At 33.5% G+C, this 15,489-nt stretch overlaps 1 protein-coding gene across 1 annotated transcript; it reads right to left on the bottom strand.

Annotated features, from left to right (window-relative positions):
- Positions 1-1,062: 1,062 nt before the first annotated feature.
- LOC145076260 (uncharacterized) lies at positions 1,063-2,347 on the bottom strand. The gene is made up of 2 exons (XM_079022203.1): positions 2,141-2,347; positions 1,063-2,031 (listed from the first exon to the last, which is right to left on the bottom strand). Exons 1-2 carry the CDS (start codon positions 2,345-2,347, stop codon positions 1,063-1,065), a joined length of 1,176 nt encoding a protein of 391 aa, XP_078878329.1.
- Between the last annotated feature and the right edge of the window lie 13,142 nt (positions 2,348-15,489).

The following is a 15,489-nucleotide window of genomic DNA, read 5'->3' as shown; positions in this document are numbered from 1 at the left end:
AAAATTAATATTCGAAACGAATCATTTTTAGAAAGCCCACAAGCACATCGAAACGAGCTTTATTGAAAGGTTTGGTAAACAAATCTGCCACGTTGTTATCAGTTTGAATTTGTTCCAAACAAATGAGTTTACGCTCATAGCACTCTCGAATAAAATGAATTTTAATGTCAATGTGCTTGGTTTTGGAATATTGAACCAGATTTTTAGCAATTTGAAAGGCCGCATCATTATCACAAAAAATGGAAGTGTCAAGAAAATTCAAACCGTAATCCAACAATTGATGTTGAATCCAGATAACCTGAGAGCAGCAACATATTCAGCCTCAGTTGTTGAGGTCGACACCGTTTCCTGTTTCTTGCATTGCCATGACACCAGTTGGTCCCCTAAAAACAGACATCCACCCGATGTAGATTTCCTGTCAAGATCACACCCTCCATAATTGCTGTCAGCGAACGCATATAAATCGAAATTGAGATTTTTAGGATATCAAAGGCCCGATTTAGGGCTACCTTTAAGATACCTAAAAATCCTTTTAACAGCAACTAAATGGGAAAGCTTAGGATTAGCCTGATAGCGGGTGCATTGACAGATGGCAAACATGATGTCAGGTCTGCTGGCAGTTAGATACATTAGAAATCCGATCATCAATCGATATGTAGTTTGATTAATGGATTCCCCATTTGTATACAGAGTCAACAGAGGCCTTTCTGCCATTAGAGTCGAAGCAATTTTTGAATCTTTAAAATCGAAAGTTTCTAGTACGTTTTCCACATATTTTCCTTGATGCAATAAAATGTTGGTCGAATCCTGTCGAACCTATAGCTTTAGGAACATTGTCAACTCACCCAGTGAGCTCATCTCAAATCTTTTCTTCATTACATCCTCGAACTCTTTGCATAGCTCTGTGCTTGTCGGCCCAAAGATGATATCGTCTACGTAGATATGTACAACAATTAAGTCTGTATCCACTTTCTTGATGAATGAGGTCTGATCAATCGTTCCCCTTGTGTATCCGTGCTCAAGAAAATGTTTTGTTAGAGTAGCATACCAAGATCTAGGAGCCTAATGCAACCCATATAGAGCCTTGTCCAACTTGTAAACATGATTTGGAAACATTGGATTGACAAACCCTGGTGCTTGATCAACATAAATCTCCTCCTTCACGACTCCGTACAAGAAGGCTGTCTTTACATCCATTTGATAAACTGTAAATCCCATGTAGGAAGCATATGCTAGAAATATATGAATGGCTTCCAAACGTGCTACAAGAGCATATACTTTTGTGTAGTCAAGACCCTCTATCTGCCTGAATCTGCAAACAACCAAACGAGCTTTATTGCACAAAATAACCCCGCTATCATCTTGCTTATTTCTAGAAACCCAACGTGTGTCCAAAGACTTCTTGCCCTTTGGTAGCTCTATCAACTGCCATACTCTCAATTTCTCAAACTGATTTAGTTCTTCATGCATTGCATCTATCCAACTCGGTTTACTTAATGCCATGGCCACACTCTTTGGTTCAATTTGGGATATGAAGAACGAATAGAGACACTCGTTGACATCGCCATTTTGACTTTTGGTCTGAACCCCGCTTTCTAGTGGACCAATAATGTTTTGGATAGGATGATCGCATTGAACTCTGGTTGGGATAGAATGGTTGATATGATTTACTGTGACTGGAAGAGTTGTAACGTTCTCAGGTCTGCCCGCTCCGAAATTACCTCCCTCTGACTGTTTGTAATCATGAGAAGTACTTGCCACAAATTCATTTGCAAATGGCTCTGGAAAGAGAAACTCCATCAAGGTTTGTGTGGCAGATACATCTTCCCCTGAAGAAATTTTAGCTTCTTCAGAAGTACGGGATGTGGCGTCACGGTCACATGTAGACTTTTGAACATATGAAGAGCACGATGTAATTGGTGTAGTTGCATCCACCGTAGGAGATTCAATGACCACAGAGATTTTGAATGAACCAATAAAAACATGTTCTTCATCAAATCTCAACAACTGTAGTCGAACTTGAGCATGTACCTGAAACATCATCTAAAAACACATTAAAAGATTTAAACAAAGAAGTATAATCAAATAACCAATGTGGTCCAACTCGAGCGTCAGTTGTGTTTTCTTCCAGCCAGCGCACATCGAATGACTCCAAAATCTGTTTAGTGGATTTGTTATAGACTCGATAAGCAGTGCATCCAGCATATCCCACAAAATAACAGTCATCAACTTTTGAATTAAATTTAGGTGTTGATTCCAGATGAAGTAGTGTGCAAGGGCATCCAAAGATCCTGAAGTGAGCAACCGTCAGCTTATGACCATATAGAATTTCATATGGAGTCTTCATTTGTTGTTTGTTGATCAGAACATGGTTCTGAACATAACACACCTTGTTAATGGCTTCAGCCCAAAAGAAGACCCGTAATTTTGAGTCACAAAGCATGTTCCTTGCTGCATCAATCAAGGTTCTATTTCGCCGTTCCGCTACACCGTTTTGTTGAGGTGTTCTAGCAGTACTGTACTGACGCAGTATACCCTTTTCGGAGCAAAAGTGATCCAGGATAGCATTCTTGAATTATGTGCCATTATCACTTCGAAACCCCTTCACCTTCTCGTTAGTTTGATTTTCAATGAGCACAATAAACCTCTTGATGAGTTCAGCAGTTTCATTCTTATTAGACAACAAGAAGACCCAGGTGAAATGAGAATAGTCATCGATTATCTGTGACATCCCCTAATTTCTCAGCCAGAAAAGACCGATTTAATTTATGCTTTTTAAAAATCAAATCAGAGAAATCTTTATAAAAGATGTTGCGGAGTTGGTCCCCAAAACAAAATATGATAAAAGTTTGTCAAAAACTTTCTTTAAGAAATATATCATTTCTTTTTATATCAAAACCTCGGGATGTCATGTTCCAATACAGATCAAAAGCATAAACAAGACATTATAAGCCTTACGACAATTATTTGTAACTACTGGCCTATAATCCAAAATTCACTCATCATCATCATCCGACTATGCTCGTGGTCCTCTACTTGTAATATAAACAGCTGAGTGGGTCGGGCTTGGAAGCCTGGTGAGCATATAGGGTTTTCAACCCACAATACATAAATTTATTATGTTTAAACATCAATCAATCAACCTAACTACCCCAAACCCCATTATTTTATTTATTTCTTAAGGGTTTACCCTAAGAATCAACTATCACTCCTTCCTAAGGATTCATCCTAAGGAATAGACACAAAGTCACCTCGTGACCGGGATTTATACAACGGACACTAATTCCATAGCTGCCAAAGTTTATTCAACATGTGCTAAGTCCATAACTCTCATTTATCGACAATATTATTTATAGGTGTTCTCTCCTGCAATACATGTCAATGGGTTTTAGAGTACAACAAATGAACATATAATTCATTACACCTACAGGTTGCGGGCCTGCTATTGTTCCATAGACTGTCTAGAATAGTCCATGGTTGTCATCCATACTCTGCTGAATGAAGGGGGCCAACAATTTGGGTAAGTGATTCTCTCAAATTTTCACCACTCACCCTCAACTCATGATCAATATTATTGATCATCTCCTTTATCCAACTCACCTTTCATCATACCCACTATTTCATCTACCCATGTTCTACCTAACATATTTTGTAGATAAAAAGCATGTACAGTTTAAAACTTGTATAAAACATCAATTCAACAGTCACCTCAATCAAATAATTAATATATTTACACATAACACGTATTTCAAGGTAAATACTTCATATCTATGTGTAAATTGAAAGTAACTACACACTCACATATTTTGGTGAAAATCGGGCAGCAATTCGTTTTCTAAAACGATCGTTTCTAATAAAACTGGGAGTTTTATTGAGAAACCGGGCTCTGCAAAAGTCGGGCTTCGAAACCGAAAAGATAAATTTTCCGGGCTTCTCGGACACTTCGTGGTGTATTTCGGGCTTTACAATCAATACCGGGGCTTTGCGGGATGTTAAAATGAAAGAAATGTGGAGAAAGGGGCTAAAAGTGGCAATTTCTTAAAAATATCCGAGAAGGCTCGCAGCCTTCTATTTATAGGGGGAAGCTTCTGATCGGACGGCTGAGAAGCTTCTGATCCAACGACTGAGAAGGCTCGCATGGCTCGCACATGGCCCGCACATGGCTCGCACCTGCGAGGGCTCGTTGGCGGCTTCTAAGTGGACAGCGGCTTACTGGCGCACCTGCAAGGCTCGGACCTAGGCTATGCGAGTGTCGGACACACGTGGCAGCTGGGCGAAGCTTCGGCTGGGGAGCTGGCTGCTTCGGATTGGGCCTCCTCCTCGGTCGAATCAGAAGAGGGCATGTGGCTTTGCATGACTCAGTAGCCTCGGTGACTCAGCAGCCTGATGACTCAGCAGCCAGGTGACTCAGCAGGACACGTGTCACATTCTAAGCGAGGGTGACGTGGCAATTGTGACTATGCAAAATTTCTCGGTTTTCGTGCCAAAACTTCTAAAATTCATAACTTTCGCATACGAGCTCCGTTTTTGACGTTCTTTATATGCACGCGTAGCTAAAATACGATCTACAACTTTCGTTTACACTTCGTCGGCTAATTTTGACTTTAAATTTTATATTATTATTTTTAACAGACCGGGACAGGAAATCCGTTAAAAATTCATAACTTCTTCATCCGACGTCCGTTTTCGTCATAATTTTTACCGTTGTGCTCCTAATGACGAGACCTTCAATTCTCGTTTAGGTTGTGTCGGCCAAAAATCGCTCGATCTAAAATTCGAGTTTTTAGCTATCTACTGTTACGCTGAAACTTCGAAAAATCATAACTTCCTCATACGAAGTCAGATTTGGGCGTTCTTTTTATCGAACTTCTCGGTTTAACGAATACTACAACTTTCGTTTAGATTACTAAGTCTAAAAAGTAGTTTATCAAAAACTCACTTTTTACGACATTCAGCACTGTGCCGGTTTTGTCGCGAAACTTCGACATGTCATAACTTCTTCGTTATAACTCGGATTTTGGTATTCTTTATATCCCCGAAATCCTTGTTTCGACCACTACAACTTCATGTAAAGATATCGGGCTTATATCACACTTTAATTTTGACGCTTATTTTTATTCTTAATTAATTAAGCCCTAATAATTAAGCATAAAACACATAATTCACATAATATTCACATAATTCCTTTTCATTTCTTCAAAATGAGTTACAAAGGTTAACCTAGACTATCAACTCAATATAAATGCCTAGGCTAGAAAACGAGTGTTACATTATCACCAAGCAATAAGTGTTCCTATTGATGCTTAGAACGTTGACGGGACCAAATAAATCCATATGAAGCAGATGGAGAGTTTTGTTAATTGTATTGACCAGTTTGGGTTTGTATGGCTTGCGATGATGCTTTCCTTGATCACAGACCACACATTTCTCAAAAGTAATGAAATCCTTTATCGGAAGATCTCGGGACAATATTATTCTTAGCAAGACGATTGAGATTCTTAGCATTTGCATGACCGAGACGTCGATGCCAGAGCATAGCATTATGTTCGGAGAATCTTCAGAATAGTAACGTTACTTGCTCGGGAACATTGTGGTTCATGTCGATGATGTGTGCATTTCCTTCTCGCTCTGATCTCACCAAAACCCAATCCTCTAGTATGATGATACCAGGCTTCAAAATTAAGCATTCTTTGTTTGTGAAATGAGTTGAAAAACATTTGTCACATATATGAGATACACTCAGCAAGTTGTGAATCAACTCTAGAGCATAATTAACATTTTCAAATCTCAAAACTCTGTTAGTAACCGTGCCCTTTTGATTGATTTTTCCTTCTTGTCCTCCCGCAAAGGAAACATACCCTCCATTAAATTTTTGAATGTCATGCAACTGAGAGATGTCTCATGTCATGTGCCTGGAACAACCACTATCAACATACTAAGTTCTGATGATATTCCTCCATAGTTGTTCCTGCACAATGTGCGAGATTAGTTAGATTTGGGAACCTAGTCCATAGAGACACTAGGTTGACCATGTTCATTTATACATTTAACTTCTTGCCATACCATATCTTTTGAATCAAATAATGTGTTTGATGAATTTAGAGGACGGTGAGGTGATTGCGTCGCAGGACCTTTGGGCACCCATCTATAATCAGGTTTAAGAATTTTATAGCTGACATAGATGGGGGCTTTGACATTTGATTTTGAAGTCCTTTTGTCCTTTGTGTTTGACCTTTTGGGCATCCATCTTTGGTTAGATGATGACCCATGAGATGAATTTGGAGACACCGATCTCAGTTTGACCAATTTCGGTTTCGCCAAAGTGTCTCTTGAATTGTCTCAAAAAATTTTTTGTCTTTATTTGCATTCCAATCACCATCACCGGAACGTGACCTCGAGGAATTTCTTTTGACAGATCTTCCTCGTGATACGTTCTGCCTACCTTGTGCATAGTATGGAACATATACACGTTTTGGGCAGTTTCTAGCAATATGTCCTGGTGTTCCACAATGGAAACAGGTCTGCTTCTTCATGAACAAGTTGTTACTGCTTGTTCCTGGATTCATGTCCAGATTGTGTCCACAAGTACACGAGCAGCTTGCAGTCTGTTTCACTTGTTTTGGTGGACTATATTTACTAACATCAGGTTCATTAGTATTAGAATTCACAACCACATCATCAGAAACATTTGAAACAAAAGAAGTATCAGTTTTTAAAGCAACATTGTTTGAACAATCAACCGAATTAACTAAAATAACAGTATCAACTTTCAAAGCATTATTTTTAAAAGTAGCGTCATTTTTCAAAATAAAAGCACTTTCTCCATCCTCTTTCATGTCTTGCACTAGGGGTTCATCTGCGTGTGAGGTAGAAACGTTAGTATCGTTCACCCTATCATTATTTACTGGCACAACTACAGTAGATTTGCCATACTGCAGGTGTGCTTCTCTTGCAATTTCCTCCTCAGTCAGAGGACTAAAGGTGTATTTGTCATTAAATGGAGGAGGAACACTATCATAGCCAAGACCTACATTTTTCTTACCTTGCCATTTAAGTTGTTTTTCAATCATGGTCTCAACTTTCTTACTTGACACATCAAATTTTATAAAATTAAAATCTGCATTTTCAAACTTATTTTTCAATGTGTCAAGTTCGGCAGTTAGACTGACAATCTTTTCTTGAGCATAATCATAGCATTCACATTTAGTGCTATATTCATCTTGAAGTTTTCTGAAATCCTTGGTTTTGGCCTATAATTTTTCTTTTAAAGGTTTTTGGGCCTTTCTGAGAGTATAGCCTTCATATTTGAGGTCCTCAATCTCCCTAATTAATAGTTCATTTTTATCACAATAATGTTTAATTTTATCACTACAGGCTTGAGAACATGAAGTTTCACTAACCTCTTTTATGGAAGGTGTAGTAGAGACCATGAAGGCGAATTTCAGTTCCATCATCTCTTCTTCGACTTCTTCCACCTTTGAATTCTCACTGATTTATGACAAGTTTGCAACATCACGACCTGTCAGATTCAGTGCCTGCATTTGATCCTCCCAACTGAAGCTTTGTGCCACCATTGCCAAGTTATATGTTTCATTGTTGGTTGCAACTCCTCTATTGTTTCTTGCAGTCACCAGCGTCCTATCTGGATTGTTCCTCGTGTCTGGCTTGGTACATTCACGAGCAAAATGACCTGGCTCGTGACAGTTGAAGCACCGGAGCTTGCACTTGTTAAACCCTACCTTCTTTTCCACGTTCATTCCCCAATTATTCTTTCCTGTGCGGTGGGTAAACTTCTTTGCCCTAAATACAGCCATAGCAATTTGCCACGTGATGTCCATTTCTTCCACGTCCTCGGGATGAATCTAATCCAATTCACCAACCATGATTGGAGGGGCCAAGTCTCCTGCCAGTAGAGCGTTGTAACAGTTCATAAACCCTGCCATCAGGGCCATGTTTTCTTCAGCTTCTTTTGGAAATGATGAAGGTTGAGCTGTGGTTGTGGTTTTAGAGGTTGATCCAGATGAACTTGAAGGTGTTAGATGTTGATGAGGCATAACGAGATGAGCAGAATATGTTTGTTGAGCAGAGAAAACATTGTTTGATGAGATTCCTAGATTGGCAGTGGAGTAGGAAGTCACATGGTTGATTTCACGATGCTTATCATCCATGTCACATTCCTAGATAAGCTTGTTCAGATCCCTAGGTTTCTTGATTATGGCTACATTCATGTCCCAACTGCGTGGAAGTGAGTTCAGCAACTTCTTGTTGATCTCAGTGCGTGGTAAACTTATCCAAGTCGTGCTTATCTTTGTGGTGAGAGTAACAAATCTTTGCAGTTGAGCCTCAAGAGACTCTCCCAAAACATGATTAAACATGTTGAACTTATGTCGGAGCAGGTCTTGTCTACTTTGTCTCATGTACTCATTCCCTTCATAAACCTCAATTAAGGCCTCCCAAAGATCCTTTGCAGACTGATATTGCCTAAAGCCTTGGGCAATTTCAGGAGATATGGCCATCATAAGAGTGGCAAGAGCTCTGTCATGTTCTTCAACCTTTTCAAAATCTACATCCGTGTAGTTCTATATCTTCTTATCAAGAACGGTCGGATCCTCATCACTCAAGGTAGTGGTAATCCTGAATGGACCTGTTAGAATGTTCCTCCATACTCTGGTATCCTTCATCTTAATGTATTTCTCAATTCTGAATTTCCATTTCGGAAATCCATCAACCGACAAAAGTCGAGGAATACGAGTGGTAGTCCCCATAATAGAGTCCAACTCTTGATGCATTGAACTGGTGTATTCCATTGTAAATTAGTAACAACGAAAACGTCCAAAAATAATCAAATATTAACCGTAAATGTATCCGAAAACCCTTTAGGCTTAGCGTTGACCGTAAACTTGAACCTTGACCAAATAACCTCCGAAAACACTAATCGTTGGCCGTAAACTCCGAATTTTGACAAAATAAACTCCATAAACCCTTTACGCTAATCTTTGACCGGAAACTCCAAATTTTACCAAAAATAGCCTCCGTAAACCTTGATTTGTTAGTTTGAAATTTTATCCAACACCCTTAAGATTCGTAATTAGATACATCAGTTCAAGTCTAATCCCAGTAAATTAGAAGGATATATCTGAAATTCCGATGAATACGAAGAATGCCAAGACCAATTTCACGAAGAACACAGGAAGAACACAAGAATAATGATCAATTAAAATCTAAAGTTTTAAGATTATAATTTTTCTGAATAAGTCAATACTCCCAAAAAGCAGCAAAAAAAACGATTCCAAAGTTCTTGAATGCAATTGATACCTTTTATAGATCTGATACCAATTGTAAGTCCTAAAACAATGGATCTCACCAATATCAATCAATCTATTTACACATGAACTGCATTTCAAAATATTGAAGTGAAATATATCGGATCAAATAAGAATCATGTAGGACTGTTCACCAAGTCATTGCCGAAGTATTCTTTCCAAAAACATGTATGCACCCAGTTGTGTGTAACTAAGAATTACATCCTGACGTATGCTTTGCACTCTGTTGAGTGCATGTGAGGGGGAGCATCTTGATGAATGCTTGTGTACTCTTTTTCCTTTTTATCTAAAGTTTTCTAACATGGGTTTTACCTAGACAAAGTTTTTTCTAATGAGACACTAACTATATCCCATTCTCATCTATAATCTTTGAAGTCAAGGGGACTATCCAGTTGAATACTTATTAACCATTATGCACTCTTTCGTCCTTTGTTAGAGTTTTTGTGCCACTAGGTTTTCTCTAAACAAGGTTTTAATGAGGCACACCATATATGGTTCCTCCCCTCGATTAAAACATCCAGATCGTAATCTTTTATCCTTTTACCAAAGTTTTTTTTTCCCAAAGGGTTTTCTCTGGAAAGTTTTTTAATGAGGCGAGCATCTGATGGATTGTCTACATATACAAGATGATGAAGTACATGAATGATTCAGCGTAAATCTAAGCAACAAATATGGAGTGTTGTACCGCGTTTTTTTGGTGATGATTGCTCATATTTATGTAGTCCAACAATAGAATTTATGTGTTTAGAGGTTACAATCATTGGTTCACCCACTCATTGCTCTATATAAAGGGTTGGCATGTACTCTTGTATGACACATTCACATTGTCTAATGAGAATCTTTGCATAATTTGCTTTACAACATATCCAATGTGAATAAAATTTAAGAATGAGAAAAAATGACATGACAATCGACTTCAAATTTTTTAATATAATAAAAATTATCAAGTAATTTGTAAAGATAGGTATTAATCACAAATATATTATAATGTCATCATGTTAGAGGTCATGACTTGATAAAATATTATAATGTTTTCATAAAGAAATAAAAATTTAAAATGGAATTACATGGCATAAAGAGAATATATATATATATATATATATATATATATATATATATATATATATATATATATATATATATATATATATATATATATATATATAGGTTGAGGTTCAATAGAAAACCATAATTAACCAAAAAACCAAAGAACCAATTTTTTTTTTGAACTTTTAGAACTTACTTTTTATCAAAAAAAAAAAAAACTAAAATACAGAAATTCATAATCTTTTATCATTTTTCCAATGATATAAAATTCGATTTTTTTTACGTCAAATTCACAATGTGAATCTTTGATAATTCACAAAGTGAACCCGGATTCACACGGTGAATCCGAAAATTAATTTTCACATTCACAATGTTAATATATGAATTTAGATATTTTTATTTTTTTTTCGATAAATAATAAGCTCTAGAAATTAAAAAGAAAAAAAAGATTTGGTTCCTTGGAGAAACAATAATTATGGTTCTGTATTGAACTTTTTCATATATATATATATATATATATATATATATATATATATATATATATATATATATATATATATATATATATATATATATATATATATATATATATATATATATATATATATATTGTGTAGTTTTTCGTTTTAATTCTTCTTATATTAAATTGAATTTTGCAGAAGTTCTATAACGTTCCTTTATGTTCCTTATATTAATTAGTTCCTTGTATTAAGAAGGTAAGGATAATATGATCTATTTAATTTTTTTTAACTTTAATGATTTTAAAATATTAAAAATATAAAGTTAAACAAATATGATATTATATATATATATATATATATATATATATATATATATATATATATATATATATATATATATATATATATATATATAGAAAAGTTCAATAGAGAACCATAATAATTGGTTCTTCAAGGAACCAAATCTTTTTTTTAATTTCTAGAACTTATTCTTTATCGAAAAAAAAATCTAAAAATATCTAAATTCATATATTAACATTGTGAGTGTGAAAAATATTTTATTCACATTGTGAATTTGACGTAAAAAAAATCGAATTTGATATCATTGGAAAAATGATAAAAAGTTATGAATTTCTTTATTTTTAGTTTTTTTTTTTTGATAAAAAATAAGTTCTAAAAGTTGAAAAAAAGATTGGTTCCTTGGTTAATTATGGTTCTCTATTGAACCTCACCCCAATTATTTTTTCAACTTTTAGAACTTATTTTTTATCAAAAAAAAATTAGAAATACAGAAATTTATAACTTTTTATCCTTTTTCCAATGATATCATATTCGATTTTTTTTTACGTCAAATTCACAATGTGAATCCGGATTCACACGGTGAATCCGAAAAATATTTTTCACATTCACAATGATAATATATGAATTTAGATATTTTTAGATTTTTTTTTCCTTAAAGAATAAGATGTAGAAATTGAAAAAAAAAAAGATTTGGTTCTCTAATGAACTTTTCCCTATATATATATATATATATATATATATATATATATATATATATATATATATATATATATATATATATATATATATATATATATATATATATAACCATTATTAATCAAGTACTAAAGAACCAATCCAAAACGTCGGAATTTAAAGCGGTCAATGGCAAAATGAAGGTTTGTAAACTTTTATAATGGATGCACATGTACCGGATTATAACAAAATGCACTTCCTTTTTCTTCATTTAAATTTTTTTTAAGCCAAGTTTTTTATCGAAAAAAAAAAAACAAATATACCGTTGTTAACGATTTTTCGTCATCTTTCCATAGAGATCAATGATGATATATAAAAAACGAACTTTTTTTTTCGAAAAAATCACAACTAATTTTTTAGTTTTTTTCAATATTTAAGTTTATTTTTATAAAAAAAATTAATTATACCAATAATATTAATTTTTTGTACTCTATTAATAAACGTCAACACCGATTTAAAAAAAAAAAAAAAAAAAAAAAAAAACTCGAGCAGTGTAGATTCACCTAGTGAGTCTAACATGTAAATATGTCAATTTTTAACATTCACAATATGAAAAATCTCGAACATTCACATTGTGAATCTGAATCACTATTATGCACACTGTGAATCTGAGAAGGTTCAAAAAAAAAAAAAAAAAAAAAAAAAAAAAAAAAAAACTCGATCTGTATAGATTCACACTGTGAATCTAAACTGTAAATATTTCAAATTTTAAGATTCACAGAGTGAAAAAGCTCCGATCAATTCAGATTCACACTGTGAATCTGACTTATTATTATTTACATTGTGAATCTGAACATGTTTATAATATGAATCTGAAAAGATACACAATGTGAATCTAAACTGAAATATCTTTTTTTTAAAAGAATATTAATCTATGTTTAAAAAGTACAAAAAATATGAATTTTGATAGATTTATTTTTTTTTCTGTAAAAAAATAGACCTTAACTTTTTCCATCAAAGAAAATGAAGTGAGTTTTTTTCAGAAAAAAAAAAGTTCGTTTTTTATATATCATCATGGATCTCTATGGAAAGAGGACGAAAAATCATGAACAACGTTATATTCGGGTTTTTTTTCGATAAAAAACATGGCCTAAAAAAAATTTTAAACAAAAAAAAGTGGTGAGTTTTTTTGTAAAGGGGTGGATTTTTTGGTATAATCTGGTGTCTGTGCGTCCAATGTAAAAGTGCACATCTATTTTCTTAGCCGTTGATCGTTATGATTTCCGATCCTCACGATTGATTCCTTGGATCCTTGATTAATTATGGTTCTCTATTGAACCTCAACATATATGTATATATATATATATATATATATATATACACACACACACAATTGATTCCTTGGATCTTTGGTTAATTATGGTTCTCTATTGAACCTCAATATATATATATATATATATATATATATATATATATATATATATATATATATATATATATATATATATATATATATATATATATATATATATATATATATATATATATATATATTCCAATCTGTTTACGGTCACATTGAAATTTTATCATGAAAATGTTTAGTTGCTTACAGATTAAAATGTTTAGTGGCAACATTATAATTTCACTTTCCTTTACAACTTATTGTACATGGTTTTGAAAAAAAAAATTAAGCATTTTATATTAAAAATGTTTTATTTTTTTTATTGCACAATTTAATTGTTATTGAACTATATACCCATTGTTACAATTTATTTTAATCCATTGAATTTCAATTAAATAATTCACCACGTTTAATCATTATTTAAATTAATATTTGTAATGCTTTTACATTAGTAGATTGGAAAACAGATCTAAATTTTATAGTTAAGACGATTATTGGTTTAGACACACAACAAAACAACCTTAAAAATCTAAATCTGATACGAATTAAATTGTTTTTGCCAACATAAATCTTTAGTTTCATACATCAATAAAGAACCACTCACAATTTTATTAGTTTGTCTATAAAATATCATGAATTCAAAATTAGATATTCCAAAGACTTCATTATTATTTCATTTCCAAAGCAACTAACATTTAAGTATGGTATACTTAGGTTTTATCCATTTATGAACGAATCATAATATTTTCTTTATCCACCACTAAATTTCTTGTAATAAGAAAGTATTAGATAAGGAGTAGGTGAGTGAGTCCTCGCATCATCATCTACGTAAATAAAAATATGTAAAAAAAATTAAAAAGTTACTTGAATCCGCACCCAGATCATTGTCTTTTCATTCATTCCCCCATATCTTCTTCCACAATTTGAATTCCTTCTTATCAACATCCTCCTTTGGAGCACTTTTAATGTTGAATTTATTCTTAATCTCTCTAACTTTCTGAGTCCATCCTTCTGTATTTCCAATGCCCCTACGAACATAAGGATAACAAAATCTTTTAAAAACAACAGGGCTATCAAACGGGTACACTCCAACCCGTTCTTTATATGCAAGAATAATCTCCATTATATTAATGTTGTCGAGTATAACCAATTCGATTGCTTCTTAATTTGTTGGTGGCTTTGTCTTCAATTTCTACATCATTTGAAGTTGAACTTTCGTCATAGTATTGTGGGTTCGCTTCCATGGGAGATCAAATGGTTGTTTTAGAAAACAGTTGTTGAGATTGAGAACGAGTAAATTTTTTGGTTGAAATTTGTTTTTGAATTGCTGTTTTTAAATTTAAAATATCTTAACATTATGAGAATAGCATGAAAGATGTTATTAGGAATATTGACCATTAATATTTATTTAGTATAGTTAATTAATGGGCTTTTGGACGTGCACTTGCATTAATAAGTTGTGATATTTGGTTTTAAAACAAAGATTAATTATAGTTTTGATTATATATGTAATAAGTAATTAGATCAAAATATCAATTTTGCATACACTAAAGTCAGCAAAAGAAGTTGATTTTTTTCTTCTTTTAATCTGCTTGGACCTCTAATAGTGACATGAGGTGATGCGAATATGAATGTGTTTAGGTGCATAGATTGCTGTTTTAAATCCATACCAGCTTTTAATTGATTAGGATATTTAAGCTACTATTCAAAAACATTTTCTTCCAAAATCGATTTTGGTAGTATAATGTAAAAACTAGGTCTAATATGTTTCTTATAAATATGATTTCGTTATCCTTTTCTAATTTTGTTTCCAACATCTAGCTAGTGATCCGATAAACTTCGATCAGATCAATTCAATGTGGTTCATTTTAAATCAGATCATCGGCTTCAATGGGTGTGTCTACCCCAATTTTGATTGAGGTTGTTGCATCCTAATAATCATTTAAAAATGCATATTCAAACATCTATTTACTCCACAATATATGGCGATAGTGAGGGATGTAGCAATGTAGGTCCTATCATTTTTTTATTTAATAAAACTTTAAAATAAAATGCTTCTTCCCTAGAGTCTTCTTGGTCATCAATATAGCATGTCTTTAATAGAATCGAACTTATTTTATGAATAATCGGAAGCGAGGCATTCTTCCCATAGTAGACGATCACCGATCGACAGCCCATTCTTGTTCTCACCCAACCGTTTTTTCCAGAATTCTAGACTAAAGATGAAATATAATATTAAAAAGATAACAACAAATTAGGTTGTATTTGACGTGTCACAGTT

The sequence above is a fragment of the Lactuca serriola genome, chromosome 9, assembly GCF_051521515.1.
Source record: "Lactuca serriola cultivar US96UC23 chromosome 9, Lser_US96UC23_V15, whole genome shotgun sequence".
Classification (NCBI taxonomy): domain Eukaryota; kingdom Viridiplantae; phylum Streptophyta; class Magnoliopsida; order Asterales; family Asteraceae; genus Lactuca; species Lactuca serriola.
This window is presented reverse-complemented; position numbering and strand designations above follow the sequence as displayed.

Excerpts from the sequence above, each read along its gene's own strand:
- LOC145076260 (XM_079022203.1), bottom strand. The coding sequence starts at position 2,347 with ATGAAGACTCCATATGAAATTCTATATGGTCATAAGCTGACGGTTGCT. Across the intron at positions 2,032-2,140 it reads AGATTTTGGAGTCATTCGAT|GTACATGCTCAAGTTCGACT; the intron begins GTGCGCTGGCTG and ends ATGATGTTTCAG.